At 39.7% G+C, this 13,125-nt stretch overlaps 1 protein-coding gene across 2 annotated transcripts in view; it reads right to left on the reverse strand.

Moving 5' to 3' along the window:
* Positions 1 to 13,125, reverse strand: part of SDK1 (sidekick cell adhesion molecule 1) — a 352,886-nt gene that overhangs the window by 189,381 nt on the left and 150,380 nt on the right. For both annotated transcript variants that reach the window (XM_065732888.1, XM_065732887.1), the window contains exon 5: positions 2,711 to 2,844. In XM_065732888.1, coding sequence (XP_065588960.1) covers positions 2,711 to 2,844 — 134 coding nt within the window. The remainder of the gene's footprint in view (positions 1 to 2,710; positions 2,845 to 13,125) is intronic.

Here is a 13,125-nt window from a genome sequence, read left to right on the forward strand (position 1 = left end):
ACTTGAGAGAAACTGGGTTTTGCTACTATCTAATGGCATTACTGTTACTATTACTGCACCAAAGTCTTAGCTGTCTGACTTGCCTAGCCACTGTTTTCTGATTTACAAGGTGGCTAGGACATATGGCTAAGAAATGTCAAGACTTCCACTAGTTTTGTATACAGTTCAACTGATTTTAAGAAATTTCAAGTTTGGCACTAACTGTAAGTCAGAATTGTAAGTCTTGCTCTGCTTACCTGAGAACTATCCCTTCATCCTAGAGCCATCCTTTTGGTTGGGAAAAGAGCAGAACAACTTTCTCAGCTGTCAGACTGATTCTGTTGATGTGCTTTTCATGTAGGCTGAAGTAAGTCTGATGCTGATGTCCTTCAAGGAAGGAATAACAAACTGCATCTCTAACAGTGTTCTCTGTGGATGACTACCCAGGGAATTGTCTACAGTTTTTTTCCTTCTGTCCTCAATAAAAGTGGCAATGTGCGCCGAGTCATGGAGCAAGGTTGCACTCAATTAATATATAAATGTGCTCACACAGAAATTGGATATTCCACTTGATATACTGAAACTGTTTTTCTACCCTTATTATTATTGATTATCTTAGACCTGTCTAAGAGAAATTGAAGTGCCATCACTTTTAAAATCTGATAAACTTCAGACAGTTCAATGTAACATCTTGCAGATTCAGATGTCTCTTTAAGAATCACTTTCCAACTACTTGCTGAAATTATTTATTACTTTTCCAAAATATACCACCTTTCTGCAACTGTTGCCTGCATGCTCACTCACTCAGGACCATATTTTTGACCAACTACTTTGTCGTTAGACTGAAATAGTTTATTCACTTCTACCTAATGTATCACATCTCTCCTTTCTTCCTTAGATCAAAGTTCATGATGACCACACAAATCTAATTTTATACTGTATTATAGCCAAAGCCTTTCTTTAACACACACAGTATTATACGTACTGACTCAGTGTATTAAATTTACCTCTCAGGTTTAAAATTATCCTCTTTGTCTAAGATTCATTCTAACAGGCAAAATCTATATTTGGGTTTCCATCTTGCCCTTTTCCTATTGTTCACATTCCAGATGGACTTTCCATTCATAATATCATGTCTGCAAGCATTCTGAAGTGTTTTCTTTTCCACATGCTGGTATAATCTTCTGCTTTGCATAGAACTTGCTACACAAGCATGATCACAGACTATTTCTAGCATTAATTAAGATAGGAAATTAAAGTGGGAAATACATTATTGGTCATATAAATACAAACAGTACAAATTTGCTTTAAAAGTGAAATTACTGAAGTGTTAGCAAACCTCTTATATTGTCAGAAATAATAATGTTTACAATCTACATGCCACAGCACAGATAGAATTCACACAAGTGGATTTGCAGTATTATTTTCAATTCGGGAGAATGTGCAAAACCCACGAGAAGTTCATTTACTGTACAAACATATCTGGAAGAAAACACAGGTTAGTATCTCCTGCTGCCTGTTACACCGTGTAGATTCAGACCTCAGTGACTCTGTGTGCAGTGCACTACTGGACTCACTAGCAGGGCTGCCAGTGCTTGCTTAAGAACAACTTTCTTTGACATCTGATGAGGAATTTTATTGGGAAAAAAGATGTTTTTTTTTAAAAATTGTTTCATAGGTACATAACATTTTTTAAGATCTTCTGACAAACGTAAGCATACTACCAACAGCAGTGCGATAAACTTCCTTCCCAAAAACCCAAAGCACCCAAGTTTTGTTCCTCTAAAGAAGATACCCACTCGGGCTGTCTCAAACCTCATGCTTTCCACGATCTAAAGGCATCTTATCATGCTAATTGTTCTAGAGCTGAGAATCCCACATCCTCTAGAAGTATAAACCAAAAAAGCAGCCTGTCTGTAATGCTGCCATCCTCATAGATATTTACCCAATCATCTCTTACCTCTACAATCAAAAAGAGGAACATGCTCCTTACCTCACTACTACCGTAGAAACACCTCTCCTGAATGCCCTCAAAAGGAATCAAACATTCCTACACTGCAAAAGTGTTGCTTTTACACAAATATTTACCAAATGTTTAACAATATTTTACACCTGCACAGTTCTGCTGAACGTACACGTTAACACTCGGTGTGCAGAGCCCTTCTGACCCCATTGCTCTGCTGCTTCTCCCTCCCCTTCGCTGTAAAACCTACTTCTGGAATGCCTCTGTAATGGCAGGTGTTAATACAATTTGTGCAATGTAAAATAATAAGTAATAACAATGAAATGCATGTTCCCTGGGACTCCTCGATAACTCCAGGTAAAAATAATGTCAGAGTCTGGGAACAGACTCATTAATAAACCCGCACTCAGAAGAGTGACTTGTTTACTCACGCACAATGGAAACCAATACATTATCAAATCCTGCGCTAAAAAGAAATTACCAACCCAACTTCACAACGAACAGCGAGGAATATCATCATGTACCTGCCTTGCACAAAATAAGCCCCCAGACAAAAGGCTCTGAGGCTGATTTGTGTCGGACTCATGCTGCCCTAGGTCCCTCTGATCACACAAGCTGTTGAGAATGCTCCAAACCAAGCAGGAGAACACAATCTCCTTTAACGACTGAATCCTCTATTAGAAAGGCTCTTCTCGTTAGGGCAGAGCTCTGTGAACTCCTTCTGTAACCTCAGTACTGTGGCACAACTCCGTGTATTTGGATACTCACTCGCTACACTGAGATGAAGAAGTGGGCTTGTCTTGTTCTCGCCGTTCTTTTCGTTGACAGCCTGGACATAGTACCCTCCTGCATCTGTCACTGACGTCGCAAGGATCACCAGCTGATTCTCCAGTGTTATGGCTCTGTGTGGGAAAGTAAAAGATTGTGCTGAAACCAGAAGAGTGGCATTCACTGCGCAGAAATTGTACAGTGCCTCAGACTTGGCAGGATCACGTGACGCTCGTTGGCAAGACGTTAGGCAATCCAAAATAGCCTCATTTCAAACACATCCACAACACTTTAGACGCGCAACGCTTTGAGGCTTTTTCTCAGTTTAGATCACGTAAAATGTTTATGGTGACATGCAAAAAGCTACGACATCGAAAATGCAAACAGCTTAAATGCCTTTAAGAAGTTACACATCAAATGGCAAATAAAAGCAGAGGCAGACAGCCTCACCCTGCATCAATGTGTGCTGGCAGCCCCAGCCTACACAAGCGTGCTACAGAGCTGCTGCTGCTGGGAACCTCCTCAACAGGTGGAGCTATTTAAAGGCCAGCACTCAGGTGTAAGGTGGCCAACCAATAATGAGCTTCCCTGCTCATCTTCCTCCCATTTCAGCAAGGTATTGTTAGCGTTAATGATTCACAATTATTTTGCTTTGCATAAGTGTTTCAAGGCAATGAGGGAATCACATCCCTGGCAAAGTATACTGGTTTTCACATACAGGAGGTGACATAGGATATAACAATGAGAAAAGTACCCATATGCTGCGTGTGTTATCCTATCTCTTAATTTTCTGATGTGGATACAAAGAACAGTGAACTTCCATAATGCTATCAGTAAATATCAATTGAAAAAGAGCTTAAAAATATGTGAGGCTCTGGTGGTGGTACTGAGTCAGTCGCTGCACGCCAGATGAAGATTTTGTTTGCAGTATCTATACTGATGGTTTTCATTATCCTAAACTGTAAGAAATATCTCAGTACAATTTCTTTTCTTTATTCAATGAACCTGTAATTGCTTAATTGACTTAGAAAATCAAAGGCAGTGTGATAGATTTACAGAGTGGGGATATAAAATGCAATTAATATGACATTTGATAAAGCAAATAAAGATAAAAATCCAATGAAGTGCTAATAATTGAATATTAAAAGACAATGCAATTACATTCATTACAGTAGTTCTAAAGGATGCAGCACTAGAAGGATTCTTTGAAAATACTGAAACACATTTCAGGCTGCTCTGGGTGCAGCTGTAGCTGATCATTTCAAAGCTGATCCCTGAATGCTGGTGAGAAGCACACTGATACCACCTCTATCTGTAGCAAAGCAACATTTGTGACTGTAATGCATACGCATTTCAAAGTTTGTATGAGCCTGAGTAGATTTGAAATGAAAAACATCCATGCAGAAGGACTGAGTGTAATATACAATTACTAGAAAATTACTAGTAATATACAACTACTAGAAAAACTTTTATATTCTTTTGTATAGAGAAAAACAACTAGAGGATAAAATAACAGTAGAAGACAATTCTTCGGGGTCATCAGATTCCACAGAAAAATTCACATCAGATTCAAAACACCAAAATGAGTTGGTGATAATTCAAAATTCCGTGAAAATTCAAAGGTTTTGGTTTCTCCAGCTGAAGACGAGCATGGGTGCAGCGTGGCTGTGCAGAGGCCAAAGACTTGGAGTTCTATTTAGATTAAGAGCTGTGCGCATCAGGAAAATCAATTAGGCACGTTTTAAGGACTCATTAATGCCAATGTTTCTAAACCATCTGAAGATTCATGTCACAGACCTTATCAGGGTTGCAACCATGCTTTGCACAGCAGCTGCACTGAGCGCCCTAAAGTTGGCTTGACGCATTCCCCTGGGTTCACTGTTTGTTTTCACTGTCTGTTATAACTTCTTCGTTATGACAGCACCACAGTAATGTTCAGAGGGAAATCAGATCCAGGCTGCTCAGCTCACTGGCACGTCTGAGGAAGACAAGAGCAGCAGATGGAGTGGACCTCTCAGACATTCATACCCAGTACAGATTTTATGAAACACATGAAAATTGTTGGCTTTTTTTTAAGCGGTACCAAACTTAATCTAATGTTTTCGAGACAGAACAACCAGCAAGTAAATGAAACAGACTGATCCCTTGGGGTTCCTCAAGCATAAGGAAAGGAGCATTTTAAATCATATGTTTTGATAAAAGATACTTCAACAGGCTCCAGAGCTCAGAGGAAGCCTGTAGGGAACAGTAGCCAGTACTTGCACAGCAATGTGCAGGGCTGTGTTGAGAAGATACAGGGGTACTGTGCCAGCATTTCTGTGACACCTATACCACAACAGCACCCACAGACTACAGTAGATGGATCTCAAAGTGAAGGCTTCAAACCCTGCCCATAATGGACTGCTTGCCCAAACCGCTGTATGTGGATAAGCACAAGAATGATGGAGATCAGTAATGTTATACATTCAGTTCTTCTAAGGCTCTGAAGATTTAAACAGAAACCTCCTGAGTTTTTCAAGACTTCCATTTGCTGTAGCAAGAATTAAGCACTTGGAAATGCTCTGGGCTTTTTAATTGCAGACTTCTGAATTGCACAAATACTTGAAAAAAAGAAAAATAAAAAATGTGGTGTGAATAATCTCTGAAGTTAGATTGAAAGCTTTTGGAAATTACATGAACATCAGGTGAACACCAGCTGAGCCTTTAGAAATAATGGTCATTTTCTGAAGTGTCATTGTTAATGTATTTAAGATGTTATTTTTGCAGTTAAGTTTTTCTTGCTCTGAAAATTGGATCATGTACGAAAACACCAAAAATGAACTCTGTAGTATCTTAAATAGGTGGATTCCATATTACAAACCATTATTAATGGGAAATACCAACACCTACTCTACAAGTAGATAATGCAGACAAGTTAGAAAATGTCCTCAGTATTAGCCTAACAGATTACACAGTAAATAAATAGCACTGCAGTAGAAAAACACCACCAATGAGGCTTTCTCTTAGAAGGCAGTCATCTGCTCCTGAGCACGGGTGCAGTATTTTAGCAAATATGGCCTTCAAAAGGCCTCTTTCCTCTAGCTAATACAAACATCAAATCCCTCTCTACCAGATATTTTTTGCTGGAAGACCTCTGCTGCCCTTTCAAAACTTTAGCTCCCATAGCGCAGCATGAGCAGATCTTTCTCTGGGAGGCAGAGCCCACCCAGAAGCGGTGATGTTAAGAGGAAAGGGAGAGATGATGGAGCCCTGACACTGCAATTACTGAGATGTCCCCCATGGAAATGCTCTTTTGAAAAAGGGGCAGAATGCTGAAGTTAAATCACAGCTGTGCAGTGAAACCCTGACTCAGGGCAGTGCATGTGTGGCTCACCAGTGAACATTTCCCCACTCGTGTATCTACCAATTCCGAGGAGAAATTATTAATCACAGTTATTTAAATATATGCAAACAGTGCATGTTTCTCAGGACTCAATCACAGTGCAAAATATTAGTGTCTCTGCTACAGAACAACATGTCCATAGCAACAAAGCAGTAGGAGCTGACTGGAAGCCAAGTTTATAAAATAGTACTCAGGTTTCAGTTATATTATGACTGCAAATCAACTAAAAATAAAAAATTTATACCTACTCAGCTGCTGAATATTAAGTACAGCCACACAAATTACTGCATTCATTTTACCATCAATGCTAGTTTCTAGCATTGATTCTCTAACTATGCCATGCACAACAAGTGGTTCTGGAAAGTGACTGGGATTTCTGGTCATGAAAACAAACCCAAGTTAAACAAGAGCAATGATAGCAGGCATGGTGGCCTGGCACAGGCTGAGTACCTCCCTAAAAAGCAGCCCAGATATTGACAGCAATGCACAAGGGTGACAGCTTGATTTTGGCAGATCTCTTTCCATGACAAAATGAGAGAAAAAGCACAATATCATGTTCCAAGCTTGGCTTCCCTGTTCTCTAGCATTGGTTTTGGAGGTAACAAGACCTTGGTTTAGGAAGGCTGCTGACATTGTGCCCCATGTTGGCTCATGGCCACATTGTGCAAAGCCCCTCCTGTGTACAGGGAGAGGAAGGCTGGGACAGAAGCGGATGGAAAAGTGCACCTGAGGAATGCTGGGTGAAGCTCTGCCAGGTTAGGCACTGCCATCAGGGGGATACCTACAGGGCCTGTACCTGGCATAGCCTTGTTTCACATTTGCATTGGTGCTCATTGACTGTACACAGATTTCACTTCACTAAAACTGCAGATATAGTACCAAATGCTCTGGGGCATATGGTCAGAATTCCCAAAGCTGGACATGCATCGAAATCATGCCACAGTACTGAAGCTTGCAATTCAGTGCACGTGTTCAAAATATCCTAAGTGAAAAGGAATAATTGACTGCTGAGATACAAGGCAGGATGATGGCTCTGACAGATGCTTTAGGAATGGCAGCATATCACAGACCTAACATGAGTCAGTAACGTTGTGTTTTACAAAAAATGCAAACCTCAGAGCAGAATGGGCAAGCCACAAAACCATGGGCGGGCTCAGGAGAGAATGGTGGCCCTAGAAAAGAGAGCTTTCACTCCTTTTGGCTCCCAGCAAAAATAAAAAATATCACACTAAAAAAAAATAAAAATTAATCCCCTAGAAAAGGAAAACAATGGAAAACCAAAAGCCCACATCAAACCCTGAACAGCAATCCAGAAAACACAGTATATGGGAGAGGCTTCAAAAAGCATCAATCTATCAAACAGAAAAATTGTCCTAAGTGAATCAGTGCTTACATACAAAGCTGCTGCAAAGAAGTACCTCCGATCTAAGCAGAACCATCAAAGATTGAGTCTTGTTATAAAAATCTTAGCAGTTTGCCCTTGGAAAAGCTTATTTCTATTCTTTTGAGATAGAGGCTCCCAGAAGGAACTCTCGGATCAGTCATCCCAAACATATATTTAAAATCATGCCTGTATCAAACAATTACTGGTCGAGAGATAAAAGGAAACAAAGCCCCAGATAATCACTACATAACTGATCATGAAAAAGATGGTTACAGCAAGACAATGCTACCAATCCAGAGCAAGCAATTACAGCACCAAACAAGGAGCAATATTCATAAGTACACTGCTTATCTTTAAATGCTCCTTTTCTCCCCGTAGATTTTCAGCAGCTCTAATTATTTAATACAACTTACTTATTATCATACTCTTTTGACAGATTTTGTAAAAAATTACTATTATTAAATTTTAAGCAGCGAGACGTAGTGCAGCTGATACAAGTACCTGTGCAGTACCTGACATAAGTACATACATGTGCATAAATTGCAGCTCTTGGGTGTTATCTTACTGAACCACACTGATGAATGTGTTCTCCAACTAAAGGAAAAATCCAGACTTTCAAGATAAAACGTGCACCTCAGTCCACAACAGAAACCAAAAGCTTGGAATAAAATAAGTCAGTTTTCTTCAGTCTGCTCTTCATAGAAGATTGTTACTGCATTCAAAATACTTGCATGTAAACAGAGAACCCATTTTCTTCTTTCTTTGTTTTGTCATATAATCAGCACACTGAACTCCACATCGCTATCTGTTGCTATGGTCATAGCTAGCAACCACTGGGAAGAGAAATAGTGCAAATTTTAAACAAAGCTCTGCAGTTAGAAAGTATCACAGGTGGTTGATCTACACAGCTGGCTGACTCCATTGACAGCAAGCACAAAGGCTATTTGTCACCATTTGGGATTTTATAGGCCCATTTACAGATACAACTAGACAAGAATGCTGCTCCACTCTATGACATTTCTCCCGAGCTGATAATTCGAGGTGTTGTATTTATTTTGTTAAAACATGGATTTTTTTTCCCCTTTTCCTTCACTGCAAATGGAAAAGTTCTATTATTAAATGGCATCTTCACTTCTGATAAAATATGTCAGCATAATGGTATGTGCTATCATGGTTTGTAGTCAAGTATTAAAGAGTTTCCTGCTGAAGAGCAGTATATCTTCATAGCATAGGCATACTACTGAATAAATACAAATGTGAGGCACGACTGCAAACTGCACTAAACATAAAACAAATTAGTGGTGGTGCATCCCTGTCACAGGGCAATGCGCTGCAAAGGTAATCGATTATACAGCAATGACAGAAGGAAAACTTCAACCTCCAAATACCATCTTTAACAGATAAATTTAGACATGCCATAACTTTGCCTACTTAGATGCTTCCAGCCTCTGTTAATGTATGTTCATGCATTCCTTTATCCCCACTTCTGCCATTCTGTTCTTGATTCCACATTCGTCTCTGTTTTCACATTGGTTAGTTGAGAATAAGATTTGACATGGCTGTTTCTGGATGAACATTCCTATCTCAGTGACCCAAAAGTCTGCATCACAGCAGCTGCAGTATCCAGACTGTTTGAAAATAAGAATTCAAATCTCAGCTCAGTGTAAATTTCCCTCCGATGCACTGGGTCAATTTTCTCAGTTGGAGCTATGCCCACACTACACATCAGTATACTTAGAGCTGATACAATGCCTTGACAAACATCTGGCTGTAATCATGAAACCCAATAGCAGTTGTGTAGCAGCAATGATGAAACAGCCACACACACTAGCCTTACAAGTGAGAAAAAACCATGAACAAATAATTTACAAGCGTGTTGACATAAATAGGAGAGTTTCATTGGATGGGAAAATTTGCAGAGCCATAACTTACTACACACTTGTTTTGTGGAATAGTAGGGAATGTCAAGCTCTAGAGCTAACATCCATCACTACTTATACGTGTTAGCTCTCCTTCCACCAGTACCAAATCTTGGTTGAAAAGGTTGGATATGGTAAAAAGTAGCATGTGACCCAAGCATGAACCCCTGCTGCTTCCACCTGCTCAAGGAGCAGTAGTACTGGGCAGCACTAGAGCAATTTATTTAGAGAAGTTTTACTAGGAAAGATAATTAAAGATTTAGTGGCTTGAATCAATACAACTACTTCTATCTATGTACAGTACTGCAGTTTGCTGAGACTAGCATTTGTGTTATTGCTGCAAATTCACAGTACAGTTTTATTGTACAATATCGTAGAGGTTTGCTGTCTACATCAAAATAGGGATCTTGTGTACTCATTTCTACTTGCACACCATAAAGACATATATTTTTGCTGCACGCTGTGAACTGAGCTGAGGCCTGGGAGCCATGTATCCCCAGGTTTTTACCAGTGATAGGTAGCCTCGAGTTAGTTATTTAGTCTTTTCGTCTCTGCCAAGAGAGAAAAAGGATAATACATATATGTATTTCTTTTTGCTGAAAAATTTATCAAGAAGCTTAAATAGTTAATACATCTAGCACTCAAAAGATGTAGAGGATTATGCAAGTGCTAAATCTTAATGCTCTTTACTTTTCCCCCTCGCTTTGCAGTTTGACTGTAAGGCATTTTGCTTTGACTTTAGGCAAAACAACTTATCTGCTACTCATTTTCAACTGCTTTAACATCTCCTGAATTATACAGACTGGACAGGTGAGCACTGCTTTCCAAACACCACTCTTCTAGTAACTCACAGTCTTGTACTGCTTCCTCCAGCAGAATCCCCTCATTTAAATCTACAAATCTGCACTGAGTAGTTAATTTTGTAACAGACAAGCCTACCACAGGCCCCACAGAATCCTGGTTGTTATTGAAAATAATAAAGCAGAAGACATTTCGAGTCAGTGTCATTAATGCAAACATTCTGAAGCACTTCCAAGTTTGTGACAGTAACACAAAGAAAACTGAAAAGAAGCACAGAACTTCAGCAGAGCCCTGGAAGGACGTGGTGACTGCCTGCTGCTACCATAAGTGGGCCATGCAGTGACGGGAAAGCAAAGCCAAGTTGGATACATCCAACCATATATGCAGCATCCGTATGGAGCCAAACACTGTCAACTTTGGGATAGAAAGAAATAGAAAATAGCATAACATCCCAGTGGCATTCTATGTTATGGTCTGTACTCAAAGCAATTTCTGACAGTGCTGTAGGAAACAGACCAAAATAAACCAACTGGAAAATACTGTTCTATCATGAATGTGCTGGTGATAACTGATTTCTAAAACAATACAAGTGAAAAAAAAATCAGAATATAAATATGATTTTCTAATAAATGAGGCAAACATACGTAGAGCAGTGGTATAGCAGAGCTGCAAAACTCTAGAAAGTGGGAAGTCATGGGAAGATACATAGAAGAGACTGAGAAGAGAGGTGCAGTTCCATCTAAACCGAATGACTTGTTCCCTCCTTCAAACACTCAAACATCAGTTGCCTGTGTATAATAATTACACCTGTTCATAAAAGAAAAAGGGAGGGGAGCACAGAGGGAAGCTTTCTGTAGCCCTCTATTTTCGCTGAATTGTACAATGTATAGTACCTCTGTGTTAAAATCTCCAAAACCCCAGTGTGTGCATTAACATCTTTTAAAATAAAGTGCTCTGGAAGGTAGCCTTTAGAAGTAGACCTCCCTCCTGGGACCCATTTCTTTTGTATTTGAAACCAGGTTACAGCCCTCGACTTTCATGCTCATAAAGAAAACTTCAGCAGCCAACTAAAATGTAAATAACATATGATTCAAGGAGCAATGGGCCACATAGATTTTTTGCTTTCAGCCTGGGTGGTGTTGCCAAAAACAGGAAGATAGGTTACCTATCAAATTCACTTCTTTTTAAATTACCTGAAATCAATAGGTGGGTGTGTGGCTTGCTGCTTATTTGACTTCTGAAGCTAATGACACACGTTTCCTTGTGTGGGGCAGCAACATATCTTCAGGCCTTCTGACTGTAAAGCTTGAGCAAGTCAGAAAGCCAAAGCCTGAGCAGTATACCTTGCCAATCCTCTGCTAGTATGATAGCAACTTTTACTTTAAGATAGTCCCAAAGGCAACACAGAAGGCAAAGAACTTCAGCTCCCTTCCATCCCATCCTGCAGCTCTAAGTACCACACTTTCCCTCTAAGGATGAGCAATACAGAGCGTGCATCTGAGGGACTGCCTTGTTTACATTTGCTGGATGATCCATAAACACTACGCCTACTGAGCAGGGAAATGAAACCCTGAATTGTCAGTGGATGCAGTTTTGTTTCTTTGATTTTATGGGTACAATATGCTTTGCAGAGCATTTTTATTTTCAGCGTGGAAGAAATATTCAGCAATGAGTTACATGGCGAAAGAACTTGCAAATCCTGGGAAGCACGCATGCGAATTACCAGCCCAGCTTATATTCCTTGTGCTGTGAGCAGAATGCTCAACATCTTGCCGATGCAAGTAATTCTACATAATAGTTAGACCAGAACAGGAAGCCTCTGATGCCCCCAAAGTCTTTACTGAAATCTGTCTTCACATATTTATCTCCCTACTTGCAGACATTTCTGCTGCAGAGGTTTTAGGGATTTGCTCCTGCAACGCAGCAAAACGCTGCTCCCTGAGAATCCCCTCATCTGGAGAAGAGCTGCTATTACTGAGATAATGGACAGTAGGCACAACAGTTCCATCACCTTTAGTTACTGATTCTTTTTATCCACTTCACTCCATAATGAGGATCTCTACTCACTCACATTTTTGTAACAGCAGCATCAGCCATCCCCTAATCCTACAACACATTAAAATCAAAAGATAGATGCAGGAAAACATTAGAACGCCCTTATCGCTTGGCTGCAGATGTATAAAGTTAAAATAGAGGATTGTTTTTCAGTTGAAAACAAGGAAATAAATCTATTTACTTAATTTTCATCTTAAATAATCTTTATAAGTGTTGAAAGGATTCTTTGATTATTTTTGTAAAGACAATGAAGCACTCCATTATAGCTTACCTAGGCTGGAGAGAAAAAAAATGCAATTCCTTCCTGTATGTGCTTTTCCCAGGTGTATTAACACACTTCTTTGTATTCAAGAACCAACATTTATTATAAGCTGAGTGTGTAGGGTACAGGGAGGCAGAGAAAGAAAACAGATTCAACAGAATGCTAACGAGAAAGAAAAATGCAACCCCACGATCCCTTTAATTAGACATGTGCTTATATTTTGAACTTCCATATTCTTTGCACTGTCATTACCGAATTCAAAAGATGGCAAACTGACATAATGCTCAAATAAACCCTCGTGGATGACTTTGCCAAAGGAAAGAAGAGATAGCAGGTTATTGTCCTCAAGATGAAAATTTGACATAAAGGAATGACAGAAAAGGGTCACGTGACAGCCAGAGTGGTGGGGCCAGTGAGAGCAAGATGTACCAACTTCAGAGCGAAATCTTGAGAGCAGAGCTAATGAGTAGGAGATGCAACAAGACAATTACAGGGGGTGCTCAGGCACACGTCTCGCTTTCCCTACAATCTGCCTACAAATCTAAAAGCTAAAACATGCATTTAGCTATTCTGCAGTCCTTTCCGAATAATGTAAAACAATCAGACAAGTTA

The sequence above is a fragment of the Cyrtonyx montezumae genome, unplaced genomic scaffold, assembly GCF_038088225.1.
Source record: "Cyrtonyx montezumae isolate F1298 unplaced genomic scaffold, pur_monq_1.0 scaffold_16, whole genome shotgun sequence".
Classification (NCBI taxonomy): Eukaryota; Metazoa; Chordata; class Aves; order Galliformes; family Odontophoridae; genus Cyrtonyx; species Cyrtonyx montezumae.